We start from the raw sequence: 18,786 nt of genomic DNA on the forward strand, positions 1-18,786 counted from the left end.
TAATTAATGATGAAAATGGAATTCAATTCAAATACGGTATGTTCGTATGTATGTAGGACTTTCTATCGATTACATTTCTCTCTACTGAACACGAACAAGGATTTCATATACCGTAATGAGAATGCAGACGGGACAAAAATTCAGATGGAATTCATTTCCATCAGTTGAATGTCTCACTTTATCTCTTCTGCTGAATATGCAAATAATATGCACATTTTTGTGACAAGAGTTTAGTCAGGTGAAATGAGACACAAAAGAAAGTACTCAAGGGGAACAAATATAAAACTTACAAAATGAACAATATTGCTGCCGGTGTTTTCAATAATTCTAAACAAAGCAATTATCTTAAGTTGCGATTTAAATTTAGAAAAATAAAATGAACACGACTTTTAATGTTTTTAATTCAATTTATTTCTTGAAATCCAACCATTCACACAGCGATGCAACATGATGATAAGCAAATTCATTAATTTAAGCTTATTCGCTGGCTATTTATTATACGTTATATTCGACTATTTAAGTTTTTAAATCACACGCAAACTTGTCGCCATTCCTACGTCTTATTATCCACTGCATCGACAGTGGCACACATTACATTAGAATTTAATTTCATGCCGCATGTTTCATGTTTAATCGTATTTATAAATGAACTAGTGTGTACTGTGTACAATAGGACCTGACTCATTCATAAGACGACACTAATTTTCTATATTTAATATCGGATCTGAGAATAGTTTTGCATATACTAAATTTTATAAATTAGTAATTCATGAAACACGACAGACACCTCCGAATTCAAACTCACTAATACATGAAGAATTCATTTATATCTACTCTTAATTAAGTCTCTCTAATTAACCTAGATTAATCTAAATCACACGAGATGGAGAAGATTGAGAATAGACGGTGGTTGAATTCAAAGATTAAATAATTGAGATGACGCGTTATGTAGTGACACATGTCATGACATAAATCGTTTTGGAATCATATTTAATTAAGGTTAATTACTAGAATAAATATCTAACTTTATCTGACGATAATCAATCGTATGCACGCGTATTTTTTCTACTTCTCTATCGTCGCTATTTTCTGCTCGTACATAAATTATTTCACTTTGTTGCATTTAGTTCGCTTCGTACCCTTTCGACTTTCTTGGTTTGCCTTAAATTATTGGTTTGTATCATATAATATGGCAGAAATTACATATTATTATAAACAAAACTGATGATAACGATACACAAAATCGATTTAGATGTAAAAAGTACAAAATTAAATTACAAACATTCCTTCCCACTTGGAGACTTGAGATGAAAACTTTGCGAAAGATTGACTCGGATAAATTTGATCAATTGACTTCTTTGAACACCACCAAGAGTAGTAAATATGAATGAGCAGATTTAATGAAAGTGAAATTGTAGCAAAAAGTTACTTCTTTGTATTTTTGTCACAACAAACATTGGATATTGTGAGCAAAGGGTGATGGAAATGTATCTATTCGTTTTATAAATGTTGAATTATTGTGGAAAATTTGTCAAATTAACAGTATAATTTTTGCAATAAATACGCATCCCAAAAAAAATATATAAATAAATAAGCGAAAGTGTTGGTCACACTAAATAACTATACAATCTATCGATGGCCAAAGTCTTTCTACTAATTTAATTTGCTGGCCCAGGGTAGTAGTATGGCGGTGGTCGTTCATATTCTCCACTTGCAGGTGGTGTATGATGATTGTTGAAGACGAGTTGAGATCCCCATGCCCTGTGGACAAACGAAATGAAATTTATATAATGTAGATACAATATCATAATTACAAAAATTGTAACAAAACAGCAGAGAAGAAAAGTTCCCAGGAATTTCTGTGTTTCTTTGTAGAAAGGTGATAAGGAAATGATACGAATAACAAAGATCTAAAACTATGGACGGAAAGCACGCATTTTTGTGTATCGTATCCAACCCTTCACTGGACAAAGTGACATCGTCATCATCATACATAGTAGAATCATCACCGCTCTCTGGTGCTATTGTTGTCTCTGCAGACGTCGTAGTGGGTGAAGTTGAGGATTGTAGAGGGATTTCCTCCTCGTGTTGAACTATTTTAGCGTACCGCACCGCCACCGAGTAGGAGGGTGGAGGCGGATAAGAGGTGTGGATCTCGTTGTCATCCTCCCCCAAAAATGCATTCCATGCCAGTAAGCCTCCTGCCCCAGCACTACAGTAACTGCGAGTGTTAGTAGTGCCAATAAGATATTAGAGTGTGCTATGCAGTAGTAAATAGTAGTAATAGTGTGGTAGCAAAATTATATAGAAATCTATAAAACCACCACCACAAAAATTAAAGAATATATGTATAAATAGAAATAAAATCATACTCATGCTGCGAATTATTAGTAGTAGGAGTATCAATAAAACGTAAATTAGTTGATCGTCGAGATGAAGAAGGGTGAAGTTGTTGTGAAGAAGAAGACCTTGTCGCATCGCGTCTTAATATAGATTCCAAACTGATAAATATATACATCCAAGTTAAATTAAAACGTTAAAAAATAAATGTTTGAAATAATTTTGGCAATGTAAATCGTCACGAGTTTTCTGGCCTAGCTAAAAATTAAGCAGGGAATTAAGGTGAAAAGGACCGTTATACCATTCGAGTACTTTCATTTTTATACAAAATTAATAAACAATAATGAGAGGAAGAGTTTAGGTCATTTTTTTAAAAGTCAGAGTTGCTCAGGGAAGCGTAGCGTGTGGCAATGACATACTTTTGGGACGTGTCTTCGAATCTGGAGGGGTGGTATCTGCTGTGAGCAGCAGCACTGGATGAATGCGAGGTTGGCTGATCACCGCTTCCCCCATTATTACCTCCAGCAGTGGCGTTACGTCCTCGCTTTTGTCGACGGCCGCTGCAAGAAGATTATGTTAGTTTATGAGTCCCACAAAACAAAACCATTTAGGAGTTTCAAAAATAGGTGGAAAGTTTTGTCCTTGTATATTGAAAGATTTCAAAATACAACAACATCCTCTATTGAAAGTTTAGAGTATTTGGTTGGTGTAAGTCACAATTTACATACATTTGTAAATAAGCAATTTTTGTTACTCAACTACTTTTGACAATAAGGATATATTAATAAGGGTTAAGAAGACATACTTATTCGCACTCATGGACAGTGGAATTGTGTCAGCGTCACCTCCATAGGCATTCGTGTAGTATGTTTCGCTGTAAAATACATTCACAAACACACCAATAAATTATTGTTAGTCAGTCATTCATACGACTCCGATCTAGAACTACTAATTGTATTAAACAAAATCCCAGAATATATATGTAAACTAAAGCATAACCTTTTAACTTTTTGATCTAACTACATTTTCCGATCCCCATGATTGACAATGTTTAAATACATAAATTAGATAATTTCAACCAAGGTAATTTACCTTTCATATCCGATATACTTGTACTTTCTGTACAGTCTGGCCAAAATCATACCGACGAGCAAGAGAGGGACGAATAGGATGAGGAGACAAGTCAAAGAAAACCAAAATGCGGAAAGGGGTGACCCAATCTTGAAAGTAAAAATAAAACATGAATGAGCGTTCGTGTGGTTTTGATAATGTAAGCGTTTGGTTTGTTTTTTATTTAGTTTCCACGAAACGATAGCAAAATTTATGTCACATAGACCTTTAAACTAACTTCAGGGATGCCCCTCTTCCATAGTCTACTTTTACGGTATACTATCATGAAAACCTCACCTTGTGGCAGAATGTGGTAGTCGTTGAATTTAGAGAATTGTAGAGTGGTTCACAATGACCAACACTGTCCCGGATCGAAATGTAGGTAAAGTTGGCATAGTCGTCAACATGCTTTACAAACTCTCCTTCAAATTCGTGTGCTAATTGGCGAACCTACAAAACGACAATTTTCAAAAAATATACATTGATAATTTGTTAAAAAAATATACTGTTTTTTTGTACGCCTACCTGCTGTCGCGCTCCAGAAGAGTGCAAACTACGCTGGGCTTTATCTGCCGAATCCGCAACGGATTTAATCCTTTGGGCTAGATCTTTCTGTTGATGGAATAAGAAACGGAGAGAGTCCGCCGCCTTCTTTACTTCGGCCACCATTGGTGTTAGTATCTTCTCCTGGAGAGATTCCAATATCAAAATTTCATTTTGGAGTCGAATCCTCACTTCTTGTGGCATGTCAAAATTTTCCTCGTCTTCAATTGTCTCATTGAAACGATTTATGACGTCGCGTAGATCAACAGAGACGATTGATTCTTCAAGCTAAACAAGATAAATTCATATACAACTCAATTGTGACCTTATCAAAAGTCAAAGTGTCCGAAGTATAAATTATCCTACAGCTTACATGATTTGCAAACTTGTTGAAATGAATCTTTGTAATTTTAGACTCGGAGAAATTTGCAAGTTGACGCTTTGCTTCCCCGCTCAGGAATACGATCCGTTCTGTAGCATCGTCTGGAAGGGTGACTTTATTTGCAAGTTGCTTCGCCTTCTTCTTAAATCGGTCCGACAGCATTGTTATGTCTTCAATGTTGTACACTGGTGCGAGACGGAAAGCAATGTATGCGCTGGCTCCATTCTTGCACTCCTTGACAATTTCATGATACGGCGGAACTTCATAGTTGTACTTGCTCTCAATGCGTAATGTTGGCAAGTTGAATGCAGTCTGGGTGCGGTTATCTTGGGCGTAGACGGCTTCACAGATTCCTTGTGTAAGGAGACCGGCCAGAACAAAGTGAACTAGCGCCACAGCCATGAGTATACCACCCGTTAGGAAGATAAAAAATATTCCGCTGGAAGTTACAAAAAAACTTAGTACACTATGCGAGTCCATCTTAATTTCAATTTGTGATTACCAATTTATGAAGGAAGAACCAGTCTTCCGGGAGCAACATTCATTTGAGTAGTCTGACCCAGGTTGTCTGCCACAAAATCCGACAAATATCCCCAACGTGAGTAAAGTAAAAATGAAGGATAGCGTAAGACACACACCCAGTACAGCGTAATATCTGTCAAATTAAGAAAAGTTATTAAAATTTCAAATCTATTATCCAACTTCAACTTGAAATACCTGTAGGGGGCATATTTCTTGATGATAATTTCACTTTCATGAACCTGGTCTCGTGCCGTATCGACCGGAATAGATTCCAATGCTTTTGTCAACGACTTGGAAATTTCGCCAAGTTCACTCCCAGTTTCAGAAATCATTCTTCTAATTTCTGGAAGCAACACATTAAAATCAAAATTTAAGAAAAGATTATACATATATTTGCTCAGTTTGATCAGAAGTCTCTCCATCCGTCTGACTCGGGCTAAAAATGCAGTTATTACCTGGAAGCACTGGTTCGATTTCATTTTTGATTGTTTGCCCAAGGGAGTTGAAAGCGCGCCGTCCTTCCTCGATACTTCTGCGAACGTCGGTACCCAACAGGAGGCCAAGGTCGCGAAGAATATCGGTCATATTGGGCAACTGTGGAATAAGGAAAATAAATATGTCAGATTCAACTGTTTCAGCAAAATATTATTGCGTCACGTTGCATATAGTAATTAATAAATTGCAATTAAAAAACATGCAAAACTGGAATACCGCATAATTATAAATCCCATGCAAATCATAATAGATTATGTAGTAACCAGCAAACAATACAGTTTAAGTGAGATTGCACATTTAACACGGAGTCTTGTAATTATGTTTATTCAAAGCAATATAAAGTTTCGAACTAGTGGTAAGTCCTTAAACGATGTAAACACCACACAATAAAACTTGATGACGAAATTGGATCCCATTTTATAAATGCCAAGCGTTTTTAGCACAGTTGATACTGTGACAATACCGTGACATAAATTGTAAGTCTGATTCTGAGTTAAGGAACATTGCAAAGTAGGTTTCCTTTGAGTGACGAATGTAAATGAACAAAACAAAATATCGTTTCTGCCACAAAGTAATACAACAAAAAGGACAATGCATGCACTCGATGCTCCATTTAAAAATTCAAACATTCTTAAATTCTCATTTGCATTCCGATAGCATGCTCTTGGAGGTGTCAACATCTCATTTTTATACCTTACCTTGGGATAGTACATTGCCAAAGCCTTTTTTAGAATCCGGCAGCATAATTTTAGTTGGAAGAATATTTTAGTTAAGTAATTAATGATTAGTTATATAGTTGTACAGAAGATGACATACAATTTAAACACCTTTATGCCATTTAAACACCCGGCTATGTAAATTGGGTACTCACGTTTTGGAAGTCATTCTGCACGCGCAAACTTCGTATTTCAGGCATATTCCGGAGATCCAAACATTTCTGAGATTGACATTGATCCAGAAGTAACAAGAGTCGGGATTTGCTGTCAGTAAGCCCATTTTTGAGACGGTCAACTTTGTCCTTGAGACTCTTCGAGGTGCGTTCAACATTGATCACGTTGTTCCGAACTTCTTCCACCGTGTCCACTATTTCTGTGAGATTATTCAGGGCCTGAGCACCTGCAAATTAAATGATCGTAATGTCAGACAGATTTTCTTTACAAGTTACATAATTATTTCCGGAACATTTAATAATAAATAACATGTAAATTGATTTTACCGGTGCGTTTCGAAAGCCCATTTTTGATTATCTCTCCGCTTTCTAAAATTAAGATAGCACATAAATTAGCAGAAAAATCATAATTGTGTTACAAGTAAATCGTATCGCTTTCATTTGATTTCGAGACACAGATTTAGAATTTGGACTCGAGTCGAGATCATGACACCAAACTGCATCACTACTGCAACGTCATCATCCTCCTAATTACTTTTCTCAGCTTTTATGAACCAACAATGCGGAAGTTTGTTATTTTCTTTGGATCGGAGTGACGACAGGTGTCAAATCTAAAGCTAAATTCAAATCCCACATTACATACACACATGTGTGCTTGCTTTCATTTCATCAAAGAGTGAGAGCTAAAAAATGTGCATTTGTCTGCAATCTGAGCGAGAAAAAAACAGGAGGATTATGATGATGCCCATTCATGATACCGTATACGCCGGTACGGTATTTCCTTTCCTATGCCTAATAATTTAGGCATACTCTGTTGGAGCAGGTGAAGAATGAAAACAAAACTGAGCAAGCCCTGATTACTAAATATGAGAATTGAAGTAAAGAAATTCACACACAATTAGACAAGATCATTCAACTTTAAACAATTTAAAGGTAAAGTTTAACGGAACGGGGATGATTCGCTGTCGCTCCACATAGACAGCAGGAGGGTAATGATTTGAATTGACACAATACGTGCAGTTTTAGTTCTGCAAAAAATAATGTTGACTTTGTCCTTTTAAAAACCAAACTACCTTAAAAACTTTCCACGATGCAATTTTCAAATAAAAGTAAATGATGTACTCACGATCTAGAATGTGATTAAGTGTGGTGGACAAAAGTTGGTAGTTATCAATGAAGAGAGTGCTGATTTGTCGTTCCTAAAAATAATTATTATACCCATCAAATATTGATTTTTTAAATAAAAATTTCCGTTTATTATGTTTATTTACCGTCGTGTTAAGATAAATGTCGACGTCGGCCAGTGAATTGTCCACCTCCTGCAGAATGAAACATAATTAAAAAATTGCTATCAAAAATACAGAAATCGGTTGTACTTTTTAAAGCTTTTCTAGTTTTACCTCGGGCATACGATCCACTGACATTCGCATTTGTTCATTTGTTACAAAGCAACAAACGAGGCCAAACCTGTGAATCAAAGTATCACGGCATAAATAAAGTAGTTCCAGTTTGATACTGACATTGCGGTTATTCGTGACGACCTCAACATTACTTATCAAACAACCTTCGTGTGCTTAATTTTCTATTCATTGGAAATTGTAGGATTCACACTAAAAAATTTTGTTCACAGGCAAAATCAATTATAAACAAAGTAAAAAAAGGAGGACCGGTCCATGAATAATATTTTGCATTTTCATTTCATAACGAGTCAAACAAAACAAAACGCAACTCTTATACAATCAAATCTAATCCACAAACTGGAACCAGTTTGCACGCCAAAAGGCAAGTGGCAAAAAAATACACCAGATGCAAAACTCGTATTAAGTCAAAACAAGAACCAAGTTAGTTAGTTCCATCTTCAGCTTCATAAATTCATTCTGAATCAAAAGATCTTCCTCGTCTCACAAGTTGAATAAAAATGCCATGTTTTCAATGGCAAGATCAAGGCGAATCCTCAAATTAAGGTAAAGATAAGTGTACAAGATAACGACACGAGTAAAGGAAATCAAGAGTGGTTATGATAATAATTACTACGAACGAAGAGCGAGTCACACAGACAGTAAAAATCATGCACTATAACATCCTAAGCTAGGATGTTATGTTGCATGTTAGGATTCCTAGCATGAACGAGACCAGATTTCCGTGCAAACGAACCAGGAACATATTAATTACTTAATTACTTTAACTAACTGATTTAAAATACATAAATCATCTCATCACTCACATAAAAACCACTATTATGCTGGCAAATAGAACTCCACAAAAGTTCCTCTTGCATTTGTCCCTTTTCTGTTCCAATTTGGCCGATATGAGATCATCCGAGTCCTTGGACCGCAAGCACGCCATGCAACATCCCTTGTCCCCACAACAGCACTTGCAGAAGATCCAGCCCACCCCCCAACACGTGAGGAGGAGGATGAAGAGGATGCAGCCCAAGACGAAGCCTAACACCCCCTTGTTTTCCAACACCACCCGCTCCCAATCCACCGTCGTGATGTTGAGGAGCTGCTCGTAGTTTTGGGCGTAATCAAGGAACTGGTCGTACGTGGGGAAGATTGCGTTCAGCGTCAAGTTTGAGATTTGATAAACGACTTGCATTCCGGCCGAGTTAAAGTCAGAGTTGGACCGCCACTCGGAGGAGGACATGTTGGGGAGGGCGAAAGAGATGGAGGGCTGGGTCAGGGGATTGGTCGCGTCGAGATCTTCGAGATTTGACTCCATTTTATTTGAAAAGGAAGAACTGGATCAGTTTTATTTTTTTAAGTTTCCTAAAATAATGTTATTCACAACGACTATTTTATTGATTTAGAAGAACACACACATGAAAGGAATCTGGGGGTTTCCTGTTATTCTTGATTCTCTTGCAGCAATGATATTATTATTGAAAAGCTCGGCAGGAATTGGAGCTTGATTACTTAAGTTCGTCTTCTGAATGGTTACGTAAATTAATTGTCCAGAGTTGTTGGGTTGGATTATTGAGCTTTTACTCTTTTGATAAAATAATCTTCTTCACCAAGTTCGTCACGCTATGCGATTAGTTCTAATAGAGGTTGTTGAGTCACGGGAGAGAATTATAGACCAAGCTTAGCTTATTTCCTTCCTCTCTGAAAGATTCGAGTTATTTTGCGAATTTTTTTTATCACTACGAACCCTAACTTATTTAGCTTTTTAACTTTTTAAAGTCAGTACACTCAAAATATTTATTGATTATTCCTCTTCTCCATTATTATGCATCTCTCTGATGTTTAACTTTGAACATTTGATGAGTCTTCTGGGTAGTCGATGATGTTAGGTTATGACATTTATCCTTGAGAAATTCAGGGAAAGAAAGACGTGTGGCATGGAATTAATAATTTTGTGGACAAGTTAGCTGAAAATCGGCAGCCAAGCTACTGCATACGATGCAGCGTTCTTGATTCTACTTCGTTCCCTTGCACCACGACAGAATTCATGAACTAAAAAAAGCTACATTATTCAATCTATTCAACAGTCACAATCAGTCCTCCGGTCCAGTCGTGCACTATTAAGTTAAACAACAACTACTCTTTCTCCTATTCATGCGCTTATTCGCTTCAGTAACTACACTTTTTTAGTCATCAAAGTTGTGAGCAGTTAGAGAAAATGTTGAATTATTTAATGTCACTCTACTAATTTTTTGTCATTTGCATTAAAAAATCATGAGCTGTTGAAGGATTATTCGACCGTCGTTTGTTCGTGAGTATCGTGAGAGGCAGGCGGAGAAGATGACGACGACGACGAAGAAAGAACGGTTTATTCTTCCTTGTATTTTTGATGTTGAGAATTTCTTATTCACTTCCCGAAAAGAAAGGAAGTGGGTCGATCTTCAGTTTTGCTTGTATAGTCAATTTTTAGTGAATAGCGTGCTGAAATTTGGCTTAATCTGTAAAAGAAAAAAACGTGTTGATTAGATGTCGATTATTATATAAGAATTTGCTATTATGCATTGTACAACCAACAAATAAATTGCAAAAACGGTTGACGCACTGCTTCAATTTCAAACTGAAATGGAATGACATCAAACCGCGAGGACTGCTTTATGTTAATGATTTAAATCAAATGACGAATAGTGACGATCCTATGTATTCGTAGTACCATGCTTGGTCTAGTCCCAATTTTTCTCAGCAGTAATCGAAATATCGAACAGCAAGTAGAACCACTCGACTCCGCCTGACCGCAAGGCAGCGAATAAATGAAATGAGTGGCATAAATGTGACAAATTTGCAACGGCTGTTTTGACAAGACCTTTAAAAATGTGGTGACTTAAAACCAAATCAAACCCACAAGACACCGATAAAAAAGTTGTAGCGTAACAATACTGATAAATGCAAGTAGTGAAATGCAAATATGCACACGCAAGGCAAACCAAGCTACAAAACAAGTCTTAACCACTAAATGGAAATGACATCAATACAACAAAACTAAACAAATGAAACATGTCCAGAGGTTGGCACAAACAAACCCTAACGTATGTACACAGTTCATTTTTTATGACATCAGTTTTTCAAACTATTATTCGTTACCCTCGCTAGAGGTGAGCGCGGGTCCAAATTTTAAAAACCCGACCCGAACCGTACCCGAAAATTTCCAAAACAAAAACCCGAACCAACCCGAAACCGCGGGTAACAAAACCCGAACCGAACTGAACCCGAAAATCATAAAAATGTAAAACCCGACCCGAACCCGAAACTGAAATTTTGTAATGACCGTGTATATATTATAACATGTCAAAATCTTAATATGACATTAACATTTGTGATAAAAATCAACGATGAATTTCCCATTAATACATCCTATTGGAGTTTTACTCCTAAATTTAAAACCTTGTAATAATTAATAAAGACTCAAACCTTTTGTCAAATAAGAAAAGTTAATAATTACCAACCAAAAACTGTTTAAAAGTTAATAAGCTTACAATAAAGTAACTCTTAAACAAATAAATTAAATACTCAAATGCAGTTAGATAAAGTGCAAATATATTTATGTACATACAGTATTTACTATATAAGTACACAATATAAGCACAACATAAGGACATAAGTACAAACATAAGTATATGCCTCCAAATTAAACAAATTTAGGGTTTTCGGGTTTTTAGGGCCCGAACCCGAAAACTCTTTTTAAAACCCGAACCGACCCGAAACCGTTTGTTAGGGTTTGTCAAAACCCGAACCGACCCGAAACCGTTATCGTTGAAACCCGCCCGACCCGAACCCGTTCGGGTTCGGGTTCGGGTCGGGTTTACAGGGTTGGACCCGAACCCGCGCTCACCTCTAACCCTCGCACGTACATAAAGGTTTTTCCTTCCTGGATTGGAACATATTTCGTCACGAACCCAGACAAGAAAGAGTCAACTTACCAATAAAATATTAATTATTCCCTTTTGTTGCTCTGTTCTTTCCTTGTATTCCATTCTACGCCAGAAGTTATGCCCTCGTTTAAATGTGATGTGATCAAAATCCTACCAGACTAAACCAGGCCCAGAAACTTTAATATGTATCAACCAACTCAGATATGAATTGTGAAAGCAGAAAAAATGAAAACTTTTAACAACTGTACGACAACAAGTTTTTCCCAATCCGAAAGCAAGTAAGAGTGAAGAAAATTAATTAATTTTTCTTGAATAAGAGAGGACAAGCTAAATAGATGATGCACAATGCAATGTAAGGAACCTTGTGAGCCATGCCTTCCATTCCAACCCATCCATGTAATATGACGGTGAAGTTTCAAAACCCAATTTGTATCACATTTCATTTTATGGAGAAGGAGCTCAGAATGCTTATGTATTTCCAAGTCGAATCTTCGTCGAGTCGAACCTGACTTATTATTGTCATTGCATGATTATAACTTTCGATCACACTTCGTTCCACTCGACTTTGCTTTGGCTTCAGCCCAAGTGTAATTTGGTGGTAGGAATTCAATTTCATTTCAAACTTCACAGAGTTGACGGTAACAATAATATCCACCAATATTATATTATTGTCGGCGACGTGACACTTTCACCTTTATACTCGCCACAGTAAATTCAATAAGGCTTCTCCGTTTCATGTTCTTCCATTATATTATGCCACAAAAGAGCCAGGGGCAGAGGAAATAGAAGGCATGATTAGTTCTATGTGACGAGAAAACTACGCCAAATTGAAGTACAAAACACTCCAAGTTATTTGGTTATTTCTTTCCTAGAATTTGCAGTTTGCTCATCTAAAAACAAAAAAGGCATAGCTGTCCAATGGTGAAATTAAAAACCACCGACGTGACCTAAACTTGATGTAAAAAAACGTGATTTTATGTACAATTTCATACCGCTGCGAAAGTGTACCAAAAATTATAGAAAATGTTTTTTTTAGCTCTGATCAATAAACAAGCAAAATTCTAATTACGTCAAAAACTGATCTAATCTCCAACACGTGCGTGTACACGAACGCCTGGATTGGATGGGTACAGTAAAAGAGTATTTATTATTGGTTTGGTCCGGTAATTTCAGTTTGAGGTGAAAGTGAGTGAAACCAGAAGTACTCGACTACCAACTGTTATTAAAAGGTTCATAAATAAAACGAAGATCCTTTCGCTTCCTTCAAAGCCATTCACATGCAAATTTAAGTATCCATCCCTCCAAATGCCAACCAACTAATCTAAACTGGATTACATACAGAAAGGGGTGTGGAGTACGTAATGTATAAATAACAAACGATAAGAGGAAAGAAAGGAGTTCTTTCATTCTTCATGGAGTTTATGGTTGAACACAGTTGTATGTATCCACATGCATACTCCGGCCTGCTTGGTCTGGCTCGTGTTGTATTGATTAAACAACTTTCTCTTTTCAACAGCAGCCGAAGCAGGAGTTTAACAGTCACAAACTATGTAAGCCAAATCCAGCCCAGAATATAGTCAGAGTTAGCACGAAGACTATGCACCCAACCAGATTAAAGCAGATACGATACTTATGTATGTATTCTGCTACGAGGAGAGAGTCCGGGATTGGCTTTTCTTCCTCCTTCGAGAAAAGAAGGAGGAAGAGAAAGGGTTGGGCAGGACTTAGGCAGCAGCTCAAGGCTATTTAGATCACGGGTGAGAAGTGGCAAGTAAGTATGTGGCACAGGACAAAATTCAGTTGGCGACAAGCGACATGAAAGAGATGAAGGAAGGCTGCAAAACAAATGGTTATTATTATCCAACCGAAAGTAATCCCACACCGGACCCCACTTGACGCTAGGTTGAAGATGATCCACTTTCTACTCCAAGTATCACTTTCACCACCGCAGGAAGGATTATAAATAAATGTCACCCATTTATCGATTTGTTTACTGGAACTGGAATTCATGGATTCTATATTTACCAGCAGTATATTTTGTATAAAAGAAAAATGAACCGTGCGTGAGACGACGAACCCACAAACTCCAATATCCTCCAGGTACCACCACGGGCAGGAGAATTAATCGAAAATCAATTATTTTTTGCATGTGAATAAACCTAACTGGTTGGTATTTAATAAAAAACGTTATAACTTGAACCCAAATTCCTAGTCGTATGGAGCATATAACCATTCATTCATTGATTTGCTAGTATCCCAGGTGTGCCATGTGTTATGTAATCAATACGACCAAACCAAACTGTGCTAAATCCTTTAACAGTTAATGTTCTGCGAGTCGAATATAAAGTGCGTGATTTATTGCCATTTTGGTTTAGTTGTAACTAAAGCAGAGATAGATAGGCAGGCATGAAAGCCAAGAAAGAAGAACCTCATGGTTTATATAATACAGCAAGAATTGGCATACGTTGAATAATGCTGTGGTGCTGGTGGTCAATGATCCATGAACAGTCATAACAATTATATCACCACCACCGAATACCGAAGAATTATATCTCGTTAAACCCTCTACTTTCCTTCCATATTCCTTTCCTGTGCAAAAGCTCCCATAGTTGAAGGAAGGTGAGGTCTTTTAGGTTGGTTTAGGTGACTATAAACCTCAAAATGACTATATACATATGAACAAGGCGAGAGCTCAGTAACCTGGAATTAATTTGCAACTCTCATGCCATACCATACCTAACACGGAAGGAGAGGAAAGGAAGCGTAGCACTACCTGCCTATACCTACCTGCAAAACATCATCATCATCATCCTGTTATCTAATCATCTTCTCCTTTTTACTACCCAAAACTCTGCTGTTCCTGGTCCGTATCTTCATAATCACCATATGCTCGTTACTTACGACTATGTATGTATGTTTCTCAACCAGCCGAGCAAAACCAAACTAAAGGCATAAAAAACCACCTGTCAAAGAGTTAAGTTATATTTATAGCTCGTATAAACATGCTCATCTTATCCTGAAATACACAATATTCATATCAGCAGCCACAAATTGAATAAATCTGGACATGGAGGAGGAAAATAAATTGAGATTTATTAGATCATCTCCCTCTAGATATCTAATCTAATATGAATAATGATAACAACAACATTCATCTCATTCATATCTCGGTATCGTTGAATAGAAAAGAACACGCTTCCTGCCTGTTGCTTCTTTATTTATCCAAGAACAGGACAGGTAAACAAAGAGATGAAACGATTCTGATTACAAATCAAAACTATTCAAATTCAGGAACGAAATTCATGTTAATACGCCCACAATTCACATACATGCATTTTTCTCTCATCATACATTCTCCTTATAAAGTAGCAACTCAAATAGAAATACTAATGGCAATTGCCATTAACAGATCTGAGCGGGTGGTTAAAAACATTTTGAGAATGACCAGTGAGTGACCAAAGTATTAACATTAACATAGCAAATTCACACAGATCAGATTTTCACCTACTCTCAACTTTCAACATAGCGCCTGCACAGGTGTGTATCTAAGCGGAAGCGGTACTGCCTTGTCTTTTTCATATTTATTTAACGGGACACTACTGCAAGCAAACTACATATGTAGGTGTGGATAGATCTGCCTATACATTTTTGGTCAGGGAAGTAGGCAAGCAAAAAATATTCCTTAATATTATTGCAAGCAGGGTACAACACCCGCCGGCTTTTGTACATACATACAAAGTATAATAAGTCACAATTGAACTGAATGCAGTGATGCACTTGTTTCGTCTGTGATGATTCAAAATCAAGCATGACGAATCGTTAACGACTCTCGAAGAATAACTTGGTTGGACTAAACTATAGCCAAAAATGAAGGCATATAGTTTAGCACCTCACCCGCAGTATTATTTTATACTTGCCCAACAACACAACAATCCCTTCTTTAAGAAGTGTTCCTATTCCTATGCAAAAGTGTGATGGGATTCGAAAAGCAGGCCAAATTTGAGTCATGAAGAATACATTCTATTCGACTCTGTCTTTCTGCCTTACCATCTCGACATCCTATCCACCTTCACCACATAATGAACACGTCCACCATACCACCAAGTCAAAGATGCAAGTAATTTAAGACGTGGAATGAAATCGGATTCATTATTGGATTGCGAATGCGATGGCGAAATGAAAAGCTCATTTGGGCTTCATTTCAATTCTCATGAGTCCATCGAATCTGTAATCTGATCTATGTAGCCACCATTTTCCTTCTCGTGGTCTTCGGTCCCACAAGTATTTGATGGTGTTAGATGAACCTCAACCAGATTCTAATATCATTTCACATGTGAAGAGATTTTGTGGTTAGTAAAAATTAAATGTTTACTGACTACACAGACTGATAAAGAATTATCTTTCACAATTCGTTATTCGTGCACAAGAAATAAAGTACAGAAAAAACTTTTTTTACAATTTGATCTTTATATGTACATGATTTTATGCGAAATTGGTCCCTCTTTTGCATTTTATTCTTGCAAATATTTCTTAAATTTAAAAATTATCTGTGTTTTACTTTGTGGGAGGAACCTGTTTGGTCTCAAACAAATAAACTATTTGAACAAAGTCTGAAAATGTGGAGCAATTAGCATTGAAATTTTACTTGAAGCTTGTTTACTTTAATCTAATTTAGTTTCGTCCAATTTCAAACCAGTTTGAAATACACATCAAGAATGAAACGAAAGAAATGGTCCAATTTATTTTTTACAGTATCAAAATGTCAATATTTAATGTGACAAGTAAATAATATGGTAAAAATTCTGTCTTTACTGGTGGGGTGGGCCAGGCCAAGACATAAAAGTTTGTTGGACATGCATATTTTATATAATGTTTCAACATCTTTTTCACTTTCTTTCGCCCTTGTCTTCAAGAAATACGAGTTTTACTTTACTTTAATTTTTACTTTTCACAGTTTATTTAGCAATTCAATTCACAAGTCAGTCGTCAAGATTGAAATAAAAATTATGACGCTTTGCTTGCTACTCAGTATGTAATTGGTAATGCGAGTGGCAACTTACTGACAATTGCAGTCAACTCTTGTACCACCAAGAACTACTACTGCTTGAGAAGAAATTAGGAAAGTATGCCAAGTCAAGAATAAGAAAAAGTGAGTTGTGAAGTGGTCTGTCTGCTACTATTAGTATTCGCGTGTCGTAAAAACGGGTGTGACCAAACTAAATTTTACGAAAAAGTTGACTGCAGCCGGTTGCAACTATAAGCGAAGTTTAATCTTGATTGAGGTTTAAGTATAAATCAATCTAGATGCAACTTAATTATTTTTTTACAAACTAGGCGCATGCTTGTGATAAAATCATCGCGGACTCAAAAGGAGAGTAATTTGTATTCAATTTTCTAGCTAGATTTTATTGTTACACTTTCCACTAAAAAGAAGTATGTATAACAATAAAACCAAAATAAATGCGACCCAAGGTTATTGTTTGATGATGCATATACCCGACCCAACCCACCCAGGCTAGTAAATGCATTATCGAATTAAACCCATGATTAAAACAAAAATGAGACCGGATGGATGAACTGAACTGATGACAGAAGAGATGGACAACAGGGCGGAGTGGTCAATGGATTGGATGTGGATGGATATGCAGACAGGCGAAGTGACCATCACCAGATGGACCATAAAATTAACATTGTATGCATTTCAACCAAAACTGAAACTGGTGGTGAAACGAAAGGTCGCCAAACCTCTGACACAAAAAAAACACTACAACAGAACGAAACGATAACAGAACTAACACACATTAAATAAATATGAATCATCAAATCCTTATCGTCATTAAAAGCCTCGACGAACCACTGCTTGAGAACAAAAGAGTAAACAAACTGAAATGAAATATGTTGCTGTATGGACGTACAAAAATACATCTCTCACTTTTATGTCTGTCTGGGTTATGATTCTATTATTGTCCAGAATAGTAATTAATTCATCTATCTATGTACCTATATACCACGCACTCTTGTTCTTTTAATAGAAGTGGAACATTATGCTATGTGATATCGTCACATCAAATCAATCAGCAACGACGATGCACAGTTAATAATTTACGATTTACGACAATGCACAATGGGTAATTAATTTAGTTTATAGTTTAGTTTAACTAAATAATTTGGTCTGAGCTAACGAACCCACTCAGGGTCGATGGAAAATTGACATGCTACGACAATTGAAATGGGCATCGTCGTCGACATGACGCCATGAAGCCAGAACAAATTGACGTGATATGAAACAACTTGAACGTAAAGGAAATTGAAAATGACTTACTAGCATTAATCGGATCCAACTCCAGAGTGGGAAGGATTAGCTTTCTTTAATCACTACACTGATTAAATATAATTAATCCACAATATACGAATGCACTTCCGTTCGGAACTATTTCAGCAGTAATGGTCAAATTAAGTTATGGTCTTCATCGATAATGTAAAAATTATATGTTCACACTTTTGTCCTAACAATTTAACTGAGCTCTGCAAACACGTCACGTCACATTGCGACACAATTTCATCCACCAAGAACGAAAGCTCGAACAACAATTAAACCTACGTAAAAACGAATACGAAATATTAAAATGAAATAAAAATTGATGACTAAGCTACACCGCGACCGACCACACACATTCATTATCTGATATGAATATTCATCACACTTCACGAAATGGACCACTTACCTATTTTATTGATTCTACTGGGCTATGATGATAGTCTCCACTTCCTGTCTGCCTGGTCGTCCGATAAGCCTCAACAGGAGAAGGCTTATCATCCTTTTGTTTACTTTCCTCCTAGTCCTCCTATCTCGAGCCGTGCGTGTGGTGCTGTTGTTGAGCTGGGACGAGCGACTGACTCTTTTGTTCAGCAAAGTGAAGGCTCAAGTAGCAAGTTTTCGTGGTGCGGTGGTGGTGGATCAGGGCCGGACTTTTGTCCCCACGCAATCCACCATCGTCCCCAAATGTGACGTTATTTTGATGATAAGCAAACTTACCAAAACTTGACTATGTTTCCACCAGAAATTTTGGACAATTTTATGCCTAATTTTGGAGCAGAGTTTCTTGTCCCGAGTTAAGCTCGGTGGTGCTACGAAAGGGAAAGATGTGCCATCTGATGTGTGTATGCTTAGGTAGG

The 18,786-nt window shown here is 36.8% G+C and overlaps 1 protein-coding gene across 6 annotated transcripts; it reads right to left on the minus strand.

Moving 5' to 3' along the window:
* Window positions 1-387: 387 nt before the first annotated feature.
* Window positions 388-18,663, minus strand: LOC110852926 (prominin-like protein). Of its 6 annotated transcripts, XM_022101098.2 has the most exons (21): window positions 18,336-18,663; window positions 17,933-18,207; window positions 8,506-10,182; window positions 7,682-7,748; window positions 7,553-7,600; window positions 7,408-7,480; window positions 6,609-6,650; window positions 6,264-6,508; window positions 6,091-6,114; window positions 5,353-5,491; window positions 5,093-5,240; window positions 4,878-5,030; window positions 4,367-4,814; window positions 3,976-4,281; window positions 3,748-3,900; window positions 3,433-3,560; window positions 3,146-3,214; window positions 2,760-2,900; window positions 2,373-2,501; window positions 1,958-2,221; window positions 388-1,761 (listed from the first exon to the last, which is right to left on the minus strand). In XM_022101098.2, exons 3-21 carry the CDS (start codon window positions 9,000-9,002, stop codon window positions 1,659-1,661), a joined length of 3,177 nt encoding a protein of 1,058 aa, XP_021956790.1. In that variant the 5' UTR covers window positions 9,003-10,182; window positions 17,933-18,207; window positions 18,336-18,663; the 3' UTR covers window positions 388-1,658. The 6 variants fall into 6 exon arrangements, with proteins under 6 accessions (XP_021956790.1, XP_035710245.1, XP_035710247.1 ...); XM_035854352.1 differs by lacking the exon at window positions 6,091-6,114; XM_035854354.1 differs by lacking the exon at window positions 3,146-3,214.
* Window positions 18,664-18,786: the final 123 nt, after the last annotated feature.

The sequence above is a fragment of the Folsomia candida genome, unplaced genomic scaffold, assembly GCF_002217175.1.
Source record: "Folsomia candida strain VU population unplaced genomic scaffold, ASM221717v1 Fcan01_Sc008, whole genome shotgun sequence".
In the NCBI taxonomy this organism is placed as follows: domain Eukaryota; kingdom Metazoa; phylum Arthropoda; class Collembola; order Entomobryomorpha; family Isotomidae; genus Folsomia; species Folsomia candida.